Source organism: Pelecanus crispus, chromosome 2 (assembly GCF_030463565.1).
Source record: "Pelecanus crispus isolate bPelCri1 chromosome 2, bPelCri1.pri, whole genome shotgun sequence".
NCBI lineage: Eukaryota > Metazoa > Chordata > Aves > Pelecaniformes > Pelecanidae > Pelecanus > Pelecanus crispus.
In genome coordinates, this window is record NC_134644.1 from 73914226 (window position 1) to 73931578 (window position 17353).

The 17353-nt window shown below is 37.9% G+C and overlaps 1 protein-coding gene across 1 annotated transcript in view; it reads left to right on the top strand.

Annotated features, from left to right (window-relative positions):
- KIF13A (kinesin family member 13A) overlaps window positions 1–17353 on the top strand; it is a 118447-nt gene that overhangs the window by 37499 nt on the left and 63595 nt on the right. Inside the window, exons 3-4 of the mRNA XM_075728202.1 lie at window positions 9857–9869; window positions 17172–17232. Of these exons, the coding sequence (XP_075584317.1) occupies window positions 9857–9869; window positions 17172–17232 (74 nt within the window). The remainder of the gene's footprint in view (window positions 1–9856; window positions 9870–17171; window positions 17233–17353) is intronic.

Sequence of the window (17353 nt, forward strand, 5' to 3'; positions counted from 1 at the left end):
AAGGTCAACCGATTACAGGTGTGTACTTCATTTTTCAGTCCAGGAAAATTTAGGGATCTTCTTTATTTTCCTACAGTGCTAGTTGTAGTCGTTGCATAGAAGTCTGGAATGTTTGTTGCTCCTGTCATTTTTGTCTTACCATATGGCAGGTAGCGAGGAGGTGGTTGTCATTACTACCAAGTGCATGTTATTACATACATAACATAATGCCTGCTAGAGAGGTCTTGCCTGCAAGCTTTGCTGTAAAAAACTGAAATGTTTGTGGCTCAAAGTAACATAACGTTTATACAAATTGCAAATTCACAGCTCGCTGGGGAAGGGGGAACCTGTTAAATTTTGTTGGTCTCACTTCCCCTGTTGTATAGGATGTGTTCTCTAAGTACTTGGCCCAGTAACTTGTTTCTGTTTCTCATGTCTTCAAGGAAGGCACCTAACCTCTGTCTGAAGCCCTCAGATGGAAAATCTGTGAGTGCTATTGCAGTTGCCACCCTTCTCTGCTGGAAATTATCTATTCTTGGATCCTAGAAACAAGTTCAGGTTGTGCCTTTTCCTCCTAGGTTCAGTAACTTAGTGCTTGATATCTTCTCTTTGTGACGATTGTTAGCTGCTTGGCAGTTGTTCTCTTTTTGTTAACTGATAAACTTGGAGCATACACCGTGAAGACTTTTTCTAGCCTTTGGGTGACTTCTGTGGTTCACTTCATGGCATGCTATGTTACTAGAGTTAACTAGAATGCTGCCTAAGCTTTGTAGAGATCAGTGCAGAGATCTCTAGAGATCTCACTTGTATGAGTGCTATAAAAGAATAAAATCTCCTCAGTACTTTTAGGTGTTGGTCCTGCAACAGCTCAGGAGACCTTATTCACTTTGTTTATTTATGTAGAGTTGATTTGAGTTTACATTCTTGGTCTATTGTTCCACACAGAAAACCTTTTTTATCCCATGAATCATTGTCTTTCTCTGCATAGTGTCCCCTTTCTGGCAAATACTAGCAGTTGTTAACACTGTCTGTTAAAGCAATGTAATCTCAAAGTCATCAAAACAGCTGGTGTTGCAGCCAGCTGAGATAGACTTTCTTCTGCAAAATCTTCAGTGAAGTGATGGAAATTGTGATGCTAATGTATATTGTCATCAAACCTGGGGAAAGTTTAATTTTGAGTACAAATTAATGAACAGTATTTTCTTTCTGATCAGTTAATATTCATGTCACTAAAAATGCATGCTAGGATGAAACAAAAACAGTAGTTTGGAATTTTGCTTTGTCTCAGACAACTTTTTTTTATACTATAGTTACATTTAAAGAATGCTAACACACATTTGCAGAGCTGTGGGATAGGATGAAGTGTCATGCCCAATTAGCATCTCTCTTGAGATCTCATTAGTAACATAAAGTAGGTGAAATTTGGATGATAATTTTCCCTGTTGTGGTAAAGGAATGTGACAGTGAGACTTGAGGGTTCTTGTCTGTTGTCCAGCCTGAACACATGGTCAGGACTGTTGCATGCATATCTTCAGAAACTTTTCAACTATATCCTTGTCCTGATTGAATAAGAAAGAATATGCTTACCTCCCAGTAAAAAGAGTGATTTCCACCCCCCAGCCTTTACGGAGGAAAGTAAGGTGTTACAACCAAGGTTCAGATCCAGTTACTCTGTTAACACCTACAGTTTAGTTCTTTCCAGTACATAGTCTTCCCACTGACTAGAGATCTTCTGTCCTGATCCTTGTCAAGGAAGCTGCTAATTGCTATTCATCTCTTTGTAGCAAATGGTAATGCTTGAGTTTTGAATGGGCAAACTAACAAAGTGGAATTTAATTTATGAAATGCTACATTGCTCAGCAAACTTCCTTCACATGCCTTTGGAGGTGATCTCTTGCAATAAATACGCTATATAGTGATAAATAGGAGTGTATTTTTCAGATAGTTTTGAGCACTGCCTGCAGAAGGGGTATATCTTCAGTGCAGCCTAGTGTTTTGATGGTTCTTACAGGCAGCATTTCTGAAAGAATTTCTAAGGAGCGGTAGCATTGAAAAGGAATGTTTTCCATTGATGTTGGAGACTTATGAGGTAGTTTAGTTAATAGCTGGGAGTATCTAACCCGAGTGACTGGTTGGTTGGGTGTGAGAATCGCAATAGAGTTTGTGCACAGAGTTGAAATGCCGGTTAATGCTTGAGGTGTTTTTCTCCTTGAGAGTGCTAGTAATAAATGCAACAGAATAATGGGTGCCTAATAAATGCCATGGTAATTTTATTAACACTTCTAGCATATGTTTCCACATACTTTCCAGAAATATACTATGCTTGCCATGACAGCAGTTTCATTGCATTCAGACTGAGTCATTCGAGACTAGTCTTCTGAGCTAACAGATCTTGGGTTCTGAGATCGTATTCTTTTTCCCCTCCCTCTTTTCCTCATCCCTCTGAACCTGGTTAGTTAGTAAAAATCTCCTCATTTAGATTCTTTCACGTTCAGTTTTATTGAAAAGGAGGGGGAAAATAATCAGTTTTAAAAGGGTCAGGACTACTTAGTGAAGTGTAACTACCACTAGCAGGAATCATAGCAGGTAGAATTGCATTCCTTTGCCATTTTGTTATGAGGCTAGTTGGTTGTTAATAACAACAAGCTTAATATACTTGTGATTGTGGTTATGCTGCACTTCTGATAGGTGCAGCAGGTTTTTATTACAATACCTAGAGTCTTGGATAAGCTTTGAATGAATGTGAATAAAGACTTGCAGGAGATAGATTATTTAATATGATAGGTTCTGGATAGGATCTCAGCAGTCAGGATTGAGTTAGAGCTCTTTTATTGCAGAGCAGAATGATAATTTTAGCCGGTTTTTGCCTTTTCAATGAAACTAAGCAAATTAACTGAAATGGGATAGTTTTTTTTAAAAGCTTATTTTATGTGAGAGGGTAGACAGAATTTTTTTTAGTGAACTTCCTAGCAAAGTGGTAGTTTAATCTTTCTGGTTTATGGGTGGTGACTGTTCTTCTAAGCCGATGGCTGTTTGCAAAGTGGCATGCTGTTGCATGTAGGACAGGTATCAGTGCTTTTTCAGGCTGTCAGTAGAAGTTGTTTTTACATGAACACCAAGGCTCCTATGTAAAGATTAGAACCACTTGAATTTCATGTCAACAAATTTCTGGCATTGGAATAATAATGCCTTGGGCAGTAAAAATAGTCAGAACTTGGGAGTGAAGGTAAGTTAGGGACTGGTGGTGTTCCAGGGCAGTTGTCACTTTGTTTTCTATCTTGTAAATGTCAGAATATAATGCCTTTCACTTATTTTAATGAGCTTGTGTTGGTTTCATAACCTGTGATGCCCTTTTTGGGGGGGGTATGGGGGGTGTTTTGTTTTGGGTTTTTTACTTAAGTTCTTGGAATGGAACCCCGTTATGGTGAAATATCCAGGCATTTTCTAGGTTTCTTTTGTGTCATGGAAGTCACTCTGCTGCTGTAATACCTATTTTGTTTAACTTGCGCTGCAGTATTTGTCATTCTGATTTTGGTGTCTGACTTCTGTGTGTATGTGGCAGGTTTACAGTGAGTAGCACAGCTTCTTGATACAGCGTTTCCATAAAGTGGGAGAGAGCAACATAGTTTTACAATATGCATCTGGTTTTTAGTGGTGTTTCTGATTATGATTAGCTACTACCTTATTATGCAGGCACTTGCTCAAATTGCTTTAGTCGTTAAAATGTTTTTCTCTTGCTGTTCTTCAAAGGATTATTTTGTCTATAGAACAGACTTTTGCTGGGTAGGATTAAACAGATACAGGTCATGTGCTGCCCACCTTATGCAAGAATATAAAATAACTAATTATCTATATTTGTGTATGTGTGTGTGCTCATACAGTATGTAAAGTAACTCTTCCAGGAATTCTAGTCTTGAATTGTGATGCCAACTTCATTAGTGAGCTCTGCAGGAGGTGCCACAGCCAAGCACAAACATAGGACACTGTTCTCCTTCAGGGCATTGCCCCTGCCATCTCCTTTGATCGTCTTCTACATTTAGAAAATGTAAGGGAGAAAGGGGCAAATGAATGTACATTTTCTGTGTTCTTTGTAGAGAAGAATGATGTATTGCCAGTAGTTTGCAGTACATGATCATCTGAAACTGTTAGTGTGTCAAACTGCAATCTTTTTCTAGACAGGTGCTTTTGTTAAGTAGTACAGTGTCCGTTAATAATATATAGGCATGCTTTTTAAGATGCTTGGTATCAAGCCTGCAAGTAACAGTCTGCAGTGATAAACCGTGAGACAACGAAGGATTCTAGAACTGTGTGATATTACTGTGAAGGATGGGAGAAACATCATCTCTTTGCTGCTACATAATTTACATTGTTTGCAGTTAGGAGTTCTTGAATGTCTGCTGTCTTCTGCTGCAGCCACTCTGAAAGCCTTATATACATGGATAAACAAACAATGCAGTTACTTCGATGGAGTAAAGCAAGGCGCACTCATTATGATGGTCCTACCACTGGTTTGTTCCCTTGGACTCTACCTTTGAGTGAGGCAAACACACGCTGTCGGTGATATTCTCGGTCTGAGTTGTAAGGCAGCCTGATTTTAAAAAACAAAACAAAATTTAAAAGCACTCAAAAAATACTGTAGTATTTGTTTTGAGCAGCTGGTCTTTAGATTCCAGAGATGCTGGGGCAATGGTGAGAGAAGAGATCATGCTGAAATCGAAGAGGGGAGGAGCACAAAGCTACATCCTTGCATATGCATAAAAGCATAACAAGTTCGATAACCTGTTGTGACTCGGATGTAACTGGGAACAGGCCATAGACTTGTACAGAGAACTCATTAATTTTCTAGTCCTGCAGAATTCTCAGCAAAATAAACTGCACATGAGGAATATGTGGAAACCAAATTTTGGAAACTGTAAAAATAAATGTAAAAAATATTCTTTTTATCTATCAGGATGATCTTTTCAATTTGATGGTCTTTATGCTTACAGAAGAAAGAAGGAAGACTGTTTCTTCAACTTATCATATAAAAACCCAAAGACTTTTCTCCCTTTTCTAATATATTGGTAGTTGCTTGTAAGAATTCTTTTGACCAGTGATCCTGAGGAGTACATTGATGACTATGTAGCCACTACATGTAAACATTTGGGAAAACAGCAAGGACCATGAATTTGCTGTGGTTGCACATGTGACGAGAGCAAAAAGGTATTTCAGACTCAGTGTCTTAGATGATGATTTCTGGTGTAGTCAGCTTAGAAGAGCAAGCTGCAAAGCCATGTGGTTCCTATAGATACTATATGTGGTTACTTAACATAACTGGTTATGATTGCTTTGTCTTCATTAACTAATTGTGAGAAAGGAAAAGAATCCACCAAATACTTTCCAAAATACAAAATAATTATAGTACAATTGTGACCTACTTGGCTTCTTAGTACAGCTGAATTGGAGATGAATTGGGCTGTGTGGGTGTTGTTCCAAAGAATCTAAGACCTGTTTTTCAAAGATGCCTCGTTTCTCTGTCTCCTTCAATGTGGAGTACCTGTTTTTACACCTATGTTCTCATTTTTAAATGTACCTTGTCCCTATTGAAGGTGACATTCTTGACTGGCAGTGGGTGGGGTGATGAAAACCCCATTATATGGGATGGGGAGAAAAAACAATTCTTTCAAGTTGTTTTTGATGTAGAAAATGTTTTTCCTGATGGTAGAAGTGACATTTTGTTGGGATTGCTGACAACACTCACTAAGGGACAAAACCCAGGTATAGTTCTGAAAATTATAAAGTCTTTAAGATGACAGTATTGTGTACTTCTGAAAGCTCGTAGTGCAAGAGTGTCTTCTGTTGCTTCCTGTTGCGTGGGACTAGTTTTATAGTCAGAATATGTAATGCCAGTTTATATCAACTTTTTACATGACAAAGGGTTCTCCTGTGAAATCCTGTGAAATCATGTAGGTAGTTAAAAAAAAATGAAGAAACAACCTTCGTTGTTCAGCTACTAGCAAAGCGCACTCCTCTCATTGTGTGCTGTCACAGGCAGTGAGTACATGGTAGAGAAAATGTGGATGCAGTCAGGAATACTTCTCATTCATGTACTAGGGTAGAACACTAGAACTGACATTCTGTGAATTAATTCTCTTAGCAAATGTGAGAAACATTATGGGATTAGTTTTAGCAAGAGACAACAGGAAAAAAAACTGGTTGCAAAGCTTTCTAGAAACTGGTTTTCTCTATCTAGATAAAAATTTGAGGTAGCTACACACTCTGCAATCTTGGTGTGTGTTAGCCAAGCAGGACAGGAGAAGCTTAATACCGTTGTGGAAGATAAAGCCTGAGTAGATTCTAGGAGTAGACCTCAGCAGACATACTGCTCAGTGAAGCTAGAAAATATTTCTAGTGATATTTTACTGAAGTCATGATGGTTTAAGGACAAAGGCAGGAGGAAGTTCAGAAGCTCAGTGGGCTTTGTGGTCATTGAAGTTCCTATTTTTCCTCTGACCTATGAGAATATTTTTCAGGCTCTTGGTGATATTTATTTTGGTTTTGAGTTCTAGGCATGTGAGAAAAGTCAGCCTTCCATTTGAGCATGCAGACGGAAGATGCTCTTCATCAGGTTAAACCAAAATCTGCTGTTGTGCAGGTGCATTACAAGGTTAGGTAACTCTGCGACAATTCCCTGAAGTGTACTAGCTGTCCACTTTAGGGGAGATTTTGTTGTAATTCAAAAGGTATATCTGTACGTTGTCATTGACACCATGGATGATTAGACATGGAATTAAATATTCTGGGAAATAAAAATTGTAATTGTTGTATCTCTGTGGTCTGTTGTCTGTCCTGTCCCCCCTTCCTCCCCTCTGCCCCAGCTGTGACACTGATTCACCATATTTGTATGGTCAGTGTTTGGTAAAAATTGAGACAAATCCAATTATTTATGAAACTGAAAGCTGCTGGTTTCTGAGAAAGGAAAGAAACCATGAAGTACATATTAAAAAAAAATAAAGCAAACCAAAAAACTTATGTGAAAAATTGATTGAGGCTAATGCAAGTTTTATAGAACATCTTTAAGCTGCTACAGATGTGATTTCTGGTAAACTGTAAACAGTTCTTTATTAGTCTGAGTCCTTTGATTGAATAAAGTATTTCGGAGTGTCTCCATCTGAATCAATGCCAGGATAATGGCTGCAGTGAGTTGGTTAGCTGGAATTTCCAAATAGCTTAAAAAAAAGAAAAAAAAAATCTGTCCTGTGAGACAAACTCTGCTGTCCACCAGTGGTTTAAAAAGCTGCTCTTATGCTTTTCTTAAAATGGGCATCAGAGGAAAATAAGAGGAAGCTTCCTAAAAGGTAGTGGCTTGCATTGCCTAAGTAAGTATCTTAAAGAAATGTGTCAAACCATTGTTTACTTCAGTGATGTTCTGTACCTTTTCCAGTTGGGGCTTATAATAACGATCTCAGAAAAAAACAGTTGATAAACTTTCTGTTGGTGTTTACTTCAATTAAACTGTTTAGGGCTTCTGCTAAACCTGTACAGCAGTCTATCGGGAATTCCCTAGGAAAGCTGATGTATTCCGGAATTATTTTTCAAGATGAGTGTATTTAAAAGCTTTCCAAAAACCCTTGGATGACTTCCTTCGATAGGAACTTCTCTTCCAAGTAGGAATTGGAAGTTTAGAGCTGGTGCTGGAACTCTGGCTAGACAAGCTGATAGCGTTGGACTTTCATCACATCTGAAAATTGATTAAAGTGAAAAATATTCAAGGTATAGCTAAATGTATTTTTCAGTTAGATAAGAGTGCGTTCTGCACCAGTTCTGAGCCATCTGGACACGAGTTAGCTATGAGCTGAGCCTGTGTAGCCACTTAATGAAAGGGTAAGGCTGTGATGAGTGGTTTGGCTCAAAGGCAAAGTATGTTTGCATTATACCAGTACCGTGTACCAGCTATGTAACTTCTGGTTTAGGCAGACATGTCATCTAAGGCACAAGCTGAGAGTAGGCAGAAAAGATTGCATAAGGTGTGTTTGAGGATTTGTTTCTCTTCGGCTTTTTTTGCTGAGCTGTTGTATTGTGGGTTGCTAAGAAAACTGCTCTCAAAGTGTTATCCCCGCCCCCCTGCCTTGGTGGAGTTAGTATATGTAGTCTGGTGGATGAAAACATGGCTCCTTTCCATGAGTTTCTGCACTGAGATTGTAGCCTCTTGGTATCTTTGAATTTTGTGTAGTGTGTCTGTTGCTGGGTAGATATTGTCGCTTCGTCCATATCCTTATTTTATAAACCTTACTATGTTCTCTACTTGTGCTGTTTTGTCTGTAGACCTTTCTGGTTGTGTGGGTCTTTTTCTTCACATTTATATGCCTTTTTTAATTCATGTGAAGAGCAAGTGAAAATTTCTTCCGTGTATCACTTCAGGCTTATTTCAGTACATAATTTAAACATATGCCTAAGGTTGTAGTTTCATGAATGGCCTAAGTCAGTCTAATTCGGCACCATATTTTCACCTCCTCTCTTGCATTGGCACTAGGGAGCGCAGGGGCTGCACAGCGAGACAGGGCAGCAATCTCACTTGAAACCAATCCCACCAAAAACCCCCAAACAGATTTAATCTGCTATGTGGCCATATGGCTGCCAGCATAAACGTAAAAGCATTTAAGGACAAATTGAAGTACTCTGAGCTGGTGTCTTTAGTTTGGGGGTTTGTAGTCTGTGCTTTCTTTCTGACTGCACTCATTGGATTTGTGTGCGAAGGATAATGGTGCTTTTGCATTGGCTTCCTGTGCTCTGTGTAGGCTTTCTGTGGCTGGGGAAAACACAGGTTTATTTTTCTTCACACTTCTATAATCTCTACAAGAAACAGTTGTTTGATTCTTACCTTGGTCTTGCACGTTAGCGCTGCTGAAGTCAGTGGGGCTTCACCTTGTGTTCTGGTTTTGGCTGGGATAGAGTTAATTTTCTTCCTAGTAGCAGACATAGTGCTGTGTTTTGGATTTAGTATGAGAATAATGTTGATAACACACTGATGTTTTAGTTGTTGCTAAGTACTGCTTATGCTAGTCAAGGACTTTTCAGCTTCCCATGCTCTGCCAGGCGCACAAGAAACTGGGAGGGGGCACAGCCAGAATAGTTTATCCAAACTGACCAAAGGGCTATTCCATACCACATAACGTCATGCTCAGTATAGAAACTGGGGGGGGGGGGGGGGGCAGGGGCAGGGGGCAGTGATTGCTGCTCAGGAACTGTCTGGGTATTGGTCGGCGGGTGGTGAGCAATTGCATTGTGCATCACTTGCTTTGTATATTATTATTATTATCATCATCATCATTACCATTTTACTTTATTTCAATTATTAAACTGTTCTTATCTTAGCCCAGGAGTGTTTCTCACTCTTACTCCTCTGATTCTCTCCCCCATCCCATCGGGGCAGGGGGAGTGAGCGAGCGGCTGCATGGTGCTTAGTTGCTGGCTGGGGATAAACCACAACACCTTGGCACCTTGGTCTGCCGGTTTGCCGGCTCAGTTTGTTTGCCACAAAAGATGGGCTGTGTTTTGACTTCCATGACAGAGAAAATGGATCTTAGTCTTCCTTCTGGAACTCAGTGCTGTTAGATTTTTTTATACCTATAAGGAATCTGACATTTTCCTTTCTTTTTAATGTGGAGTTTTATTACTAATTAAGTAATTATAGGTTAAAAAAATCTGTGGTGTATCCTATAAATATCTTCTGATCTGATTATTCTTAAATACATTGTGGATTACAGAGAAATTCAGATTCTAGTAATGATGTACACTGACTTTCTTTTCTTTTTCTTTGCGCTTTTCCCTTTATGTGAATGGTGTATTCATACTTCTCGTCATCGTTGCTGGTTTTGGTTTTTTGCCAATCGTCTAGAAAACCACCTAAGGTAAGTATTTGGTCTCCTTTTTCATTTGTATCTGCTTGAAAATGTTAAGCAATGCAGAAATATTCGCATGTTCCCATAGTATGTGATCAATACAGCTTTGACAAAGGAAAAATCTATTCCTTGTACTTCTTAGTTAAAGCCTTCATAATTCCAGAAGAATACATTCTAATCCAACTGACATGCAGGCAAAGCACATGACTTGTTAAAGTTGTGACCAGGACAAGCCGTGATTTTAATGCATTCATAAAAACATTTGAAAGAGTAAATAAGTATTGTGTATATAACATTTCATGGCATATAATTCTGCTTAAAAGTTAAAATACTGTATTTAAAAGGTGGCAAAATCCATCTAGTAAGAAACAGACTGTTCTTTTTCATAATTGATGATCTTTAGGAATTAATAGTTTGTGTAAAAGTGGCTAAAATGCACAGGAATTTGCCTAGAAAAGATTATCTGTGGTGTTTGTAATGCAGGGGAAGGGAGGGAGAATGAAGTGTTATGTATCTGTTGGATAGAGAAGGAGCCTTACTGGGATGACAAATACAGTATCAGTACAGGGCTGGTAGCAATGGTAAGGTAAAAGGAACAACAAGATGTAAACTACATCTTGTCAGCACATGCAAAACTCTGTTATTGGTATTTTGCTTCAGCAATTTAATGATAATTTTACCCTTTCTGTTTCTGTTGGATGGTACTTTTTGCAGCAGAAAGCTGCAAATGAATTAGCTCTGAATGAGGTTTTCTTTTACATTATTCTGTTTGATTTGTAGATCTTCAAGAAATAGTGTATGCGAGTCTGATGTAACTTCAGCAGGTGTAGCAGAGCATTCTGTAGGCCTTCTGGGAATAGAAATTGGAATGGATATTGATCTATGTATCTGTCTTATATGAATACCTATATACTTTATAGTTCAGCTATTTTATATGTGTGCATGCGTATATATATAAAAAAATCTAAATATATATTGTTTTGATTATTTTTTTTAAGTATCAGAAAAAAACATCTTCTTGGTAAGTGATGCGTATTATTCCCAACAGGCAGGGAAGAATGGAACAAACTATTTTCACATGAATTGAAATAATCGTATTTGAAAAAACAAAACAAAAATATGTAATTTAAGGTCACAGCAGGTGAAGATGAATAACACTGATATTACAGTTTAAAATGGTATGCTGTACTGATTTATTGTTTTCCTGGACCTGGTTTTTAGTTTCTCAACTTTTTTGGAAAGCATTTAATAAAGTCCTTCTATCAATCCCAGTTAATATATCTAATATAAAGAAGTTTGATAATTGTTAAAATTTTTTTAAAAAAGCCCTCCTTTTTGTTGTTGCAATTTCACAGAAACTTTTTTACAAGAGCCCTCCCTTTTCTGTAGTACATCATTCATGTTCCGTTATAGGCAGATAAAGTTATTCTTGACATTATGTAAAAGCTTAATTATGGCCTTGCATTCCTCTGACAAAAACATAACAGCTGCACGCTTGTGCATATATGCCACATTATTGTTAGGTATAGTTAGATGGTCATTAACATCCTTGAGCTATAATGCTGAAACTTAAGATGTTGTGTGAAATGTTTATCAGTTTCAGATGGAAGAAGGCTCTTACCGTCAGTGGAAATAGGCTTTCTGAGTTTGTAAAGATGTGATATGAGATTTTGATGTTTCTTGATTTATACATTTTTTAGGGTACTGCACATAGTTGATCTAATTCAAATCAGGATTTTTTTTTTTAAATGAAATTTCATGAATATTGGAAGTTTCTTTATCTTTACTTTAATGAGCTTCATCATCAGCCGTGAATGAATTGTGATCCCAGTTCAACTTGGTAGCTCAGAAGCTGCGGTAGGAAAAGTTATATAAGGGTATTAGGGTGTTTTGCTATTTCTACAAACATTGTGTTTAAGTATGTTACTAATCTTAGGTTTTTAGTGTAACTTTGTGACAAAGGCAGAACAGTTGTTCTGAGCTGAGATTTGTGAGCTGTGCACTAGTCCGCCTTCAGATTTTCTGTCCGTACTTCTTTAGGCCTGTTGGTAGGTCTTGTGTTTTTCATACAGTGACCAACGTATGTCTTTTTCAGTTCTTTAGTGGCTTCCATTTACACTAAGCTTGCCAGTGTAGACTGCTTGCCATTTCCTAATGAATGTCTTTATCACTTATTTCCATCAGCAGTTGTAATAGGGATGTAGGAACAGCTGCCTGGTGAATGAAAATTTCCTGTCCTCAGTTCTCCCTTGCTTTTCTTTTTAGCAGCCAGGTAACCCTGTAAGTCCCCCTACATGTCAGACTGACTGCTTCATTGAGATTCATGTGAGCAATGTCTGCACCTGTCCAACATAACTTTTTTCTGTTTTAAAAAAAAAAAAAAACAGAAGATTAATTGGCCATCTATTGATCAGATGGAAATGGCTATTAAACACATTAGCTTTTCATTTACAATATTGCACAGATGCATAGAGAGTATATGTTAGGGGTTATGTTCAGTCTGGGTAATGCATTGCTAAATGCTGGAAGCCCCAGTACCCTTAAAATTATTAATTCTTCAAGTCATTGATTAAGGGCTTTAATAAAAATGAGTTCTGCAGAATATTGTTTTGGCTGTTTAAAATATGAATGCCCCTTAGCTGTCTTTTCTGATTCTGTGAGAAGTTACTGCTGTGTAGCAGTCAGGCACAATGGCCCTTCTAGTTTAAAATCTACAATCTCATTTTAAATCGCAGGTACAGGTGAATTTAAGACAAAAGTCCAGATTTTTCACTGATGTGGTGGATGTCTGGACCTGCATTACTGTTTGTTTTGCTGTGGAAACCATAACCTCTAGCTGCCTCATTAGCAAAACACTAACCAACAGCTGTCTTAAACTGCTGTAGCTGTTTGCTGAAGAAATCTGAATCAAAGCCCTGTATCTTTTCTTTACTTAAACTTTGTGGTTACCAGAAGAAGTCTTTTGTTTAACTTTCAATAGTTACTAACACTCTGAGTGTTGTTCTCTGTAACCTAGAAATGGCCTATGTAACTCTGTTACCCAGGGTAATGTGCATGCTTATGGTGACTCTGGATACAGTAGTGCCACAGTCTAGCACTTCCTGGCTAATTCTTTCTCATAACTTTCCATTTTTATCTGTTTGTGAGTTAAAATTCGTACAATGAATATACAGTGAGTACATACTCAAGCTCATATACTTTTTTTTACTATGGACTTCCAATTGTGCAGGATCTGTCCTGGTGAGTTGTGTTGCATGACTTGTAGCTCTGTCTGTTAGACTATTTCTAGATGTCTAACATGCCATGTCCAAACTTTTTTCTAGCTGTCATACCACTCAGACTGAAAAGACTGTGCAGTGTCAAACACTGGAGTAATAGAGCTGAGAAAAAACCCGCCCTGTTGGTCTCTTCACTCAAAATCTTTGGTGTAAAAGCTACTATTTCAGTGTGGCAGCTTCTTGGCAGCTTCCTTTTTATCTAGCTTTCTCTTCTAGATGCTGGGATGAAATATGAGGTACAGAATCTTGCAAAAATAAAGTTTTAAGGCTTGTTTGTTAGTTCCCTCTCTAATTTAAAAGCCCAGAATAATTTTGGGTCTGGTTGTGAGAATTGGCCAACACCTGTGTGAACTTACGCCTGCTTGTGGTTGAATGCCAATCTGGGCAGACGCTTGAAGTAGGTGTATACCTGTCTTTCGTGGTTTTCCCATTTTGCTTACCTTCTGAAAATACATTAAGCTTCCTGGTACAGTGGCTGTGGAATTGACATCAGAGCAGTAGGAAAGCAGAAATACTTGTCCATATAGTCACAAAGACTTACTCAAAATGCTTAGAAGAATAATTGAAAGTTAAGGAAATCTTAGTGGATATACAGGTAGCAATTTTAAACTTTGAGTTTCAAACAAAAATATTTGCCTTTTTTTCTTTTAATGTTAAAAAACCTAAATGGAATAGATTTTTCAAAATGCAGTTAAAAACTGATTCATAGAGGGTGCTGAAGTTTAAAAAGTTCTGTTTGTGTGTCACAAATCTCTGTTCAAATACATTTCAGTAGTAGTTTTGATATACGTTGGTGAAGATTTCTGCTTTTGAGTGTTCTTCAAAAAGCTAAAAAGGCATTTTCAGTGCCCAGTAATGCCCAGTTTGAGTATTGCCTGTTGAGTCTGAGGCTGTAGCATTAACAGAACTTCTGATAGTTTTGATAGTCATATTGACAGCGGGTTTAATACCTTCTTCAGGGAAATGGATCTTGGAGAGAAAACATTAATAAGAAAAAAATTACTATTCTGCATACTGCTGTCAAAAGAAAAAGTAATACCCACCATTTTTGTTTTCAAGGAAGAATAATCAGTGAAGATGAGAGAAGGAAGGGAGCACCTTAGATGAGACTTAGAGGGTTTTTTCTTCATCATAGTGTAGGTTCTGCATCTTGACCCCAAGTATGCTTGCTTGCTCTTCTTGGGACTGCGTGTCCTGCAATTCCTGCACTGGAGGTCAGGAAAATATAAACTAGTGAGTCATCTCTGTACAGAAAAGATGATCAAAAGGGTCATTCTTCAGGTAGGACACTGTCCTACAGGCATTTCCTGTAAAGTACCTTTGTTATGTACATGCGGAAGAGAGCCTCCCTGATTGGGACCAAGTTTCTTGCTCTAGTATGCCTTATTTCTTACTCTGTTACTTCTTGCATTTGGAATTTCTTTTCCCAAAGGTTTGAATTGTCCTGAAAATTGCTTTGGTTGGGTGCTTCCTTAAATTACTGTTGCTGGAGATGTTCAAGGTTGCTGTTTTGTCATCACCGATCAAAGTACTTTTTAAAGTTTTGCCCGCCTGTTCTAATGGAGAAGCTCTTCATGTTTTGCAGATAGTGCATGCCCCAGCAGTTTCCACTTTTTTTTTGCCTGATTTTTTTTTTTTTTTTTAAAGTAACCTTGTTACTTCTGTTAGAAGGATTTGGCAATTTTCCAGAACAGATTTTTTAAATAGCCTAAGTCCATGTCCCGGCTTTTTTTGTTTAGTATAAAAACATACTAAAATGCTATATTTACATTTGTTTTATCTTGAGACAGAATTTTTCTCTTCCTATTGCATAATCATTTTGGAGCTTTCAAAAATGAGTTTTACCAATTTTTACTTTAAAAACAAAAATTCCAAATAAAAAGTGCTTTTCTGTGAGAAACACTTGGCTGCAACCACATATTTTAGTTTTTAAAGTCTCTTTGCAAGATCAGTGTTTAAATTATGAGTCATTGAATAATCCCGTCATGATTTTCCGTGTTAACCAAGGGGAAAATGTGTAGGACAATAGATTAAATTGGCCTACAGTACTGCTGTATTGGCATTTTAAGTTGTTACAGATGAGCATGCATAGCTGGGTAACCTTTCTGAACTGGGCTGTGTGATCCACTGCAGAAAATACTTAGTTTCAAGGGGAAAGAGTGGGCATCTAGTAGATTTAGATCCTTACAATTGGGTTTTATTTTGTAATTGAACTGCTTGCTGTTTGATCATAGAGAGAGATTAGGTTTTGTTAGCAAGTCCTGTGAGGAAAATTTCTGTAGAAGTGGAAAGTGAGAAGAGAAAACACTATTTTTTGGATTGTAAAAGTTAGGAAAAGGGTTAGAACGTTCTTATTGATGACACAGAGTTTGTTATGCTTGGATTTGAAGCACAATGAACAAATGCACAGAAGTAATTTAAAATGCCCCCTACTTATGTGGAGGTCTGAAGATAAGGTGAAGTAACTGCTGCGTTTTGCTTGCAGTTCAGTGGCAAAACTCTGCCTTTGACTCAGTCACAGCAGGGAACATCCTGACTCATGAAGTTGTCTCTTTCTATTTGTGCTGCAGTAAGTGACTCAGACCTCCCTGTTAGATTATTATTATGGGGTTTGTTTGTTTGTTTATTTTTCTCTTCAGAAGGGAATTCCAGAACTCATTTCACTCTTGTAGACTAAGTGTTGTCTCGGTATCAAGTCTTCTCTCAGGCCATTTGATGTGTTTTGCATTAAGTTGGGGGAAAGGGAAGGAGGTGAGGTTACTGTGCTGCCTGGTTTTATCCTTCTGAAATATTTGCAGCAACAGACATTTTGGGAAGAGTTAGATTACAGTTTATGTGTAGATTAGCTTGCGTAGTAATTCTGCAATAGCAGGGAATCCAAGATGTTCTACATCCCCAAAGGCCAAAAGGAAATGATCCATCTTCTTCCTCACTTCAGGGTTTGTCTCACAGGGAATTTGGCATTTCTGCTACTAGAGCCTGTGGCTCTTGCTCTACATTGACCTGCATGGTTTGTCTCACTAAGGAGATCAGCTGTTGGCAGACCAGCCAAAGAAAATCTTGGCCCAGGCAAAATTTTAAAAAGAAGGTTGTTTGCATTTTTTCCCTGCCTCTTGGGGTCCCAAAAGAAAAAAATAAATAGAATCTATATCATTAATTCATCCACAGTTGGTTACCATGGTAAAATGTGGAAAATACACTGCAGCTTAAGGTGTGTTTGTGGCAATATAAGGTTGTCAAAACAGTAGTGTTAAAATGTCTATACCATGATGTTTTCAGATGTGCAGAAGTAGTAACTTGGATCAAATCCCTAAGTGCTTTTACAGGACACTGTTCAGGTCCACAAGCCCACTGAGCACAATATTGAATCTCATTCGATTTCTTCCTAGCTGGGACTCTTGACTGAAGTGATAATAAGTCTTTTCATTAGAGCAGGATCTGATAGCTTGTTTGTCTAATAGAGCTACATTTTCTGTTTGTAGTTTTTTGAGCTTCCGCTATGGAGATCCAGTAATGTACTCTTAGTTTAGGCAGGTAATCTGATATCATTTATTTGCTCCTTAAGGCTTGTAAGTAGTAATGTTTTTCTTTGAGCATTAGAAGTCCAACCAATGGTAAAACTTTTGTGTGTCTTATATTGATGTCTGCTAAATAGTCATTTCACCAAGTTCTGTATATTGAGTCCTTTTGGTGCCGTTTCATTACTATTGGCAGAAACTTTTGTCAGCATTAGTGCCTGGAGAAGAGTGGAGCTAATTATTAGTTTTTGGCTGTGTTTCGAAGTCTGTATTAAGGGATACAGTAAGCAGTATTTTGTATTGTGCATAATACAGATAGAAAAGAAGTATTGCAGTTCTGCAACTCTCAAGATTTCCTAAAAGTATTCCTGCTGGTGAAGCCTTTTTACAGTTCTGATTTAGGATCCATAGAAACAGTAGAGCCTAACTGCAAATGAAGTCATGGATTTGTACTGCTTTAAGAGAAATGTCTTGTAGCCAGAGTTCTTAATTTGTCTTTTTATGTGCTTCTACAGGTGTTTGCCTTTGATCACTGCTTCTGGTCCATGGATGAATCAAACACCACAAAATATGCAGGTAAACTATTTTCCATACATTTGACAGTGTAAATAATTTGAGAACATACGGAGCTTGGGCTTTTGTTTTGTGGAGGTTTTTTGCGTTTTGTAGTGTGATGCTCAAGTGACTTCTTCACGAA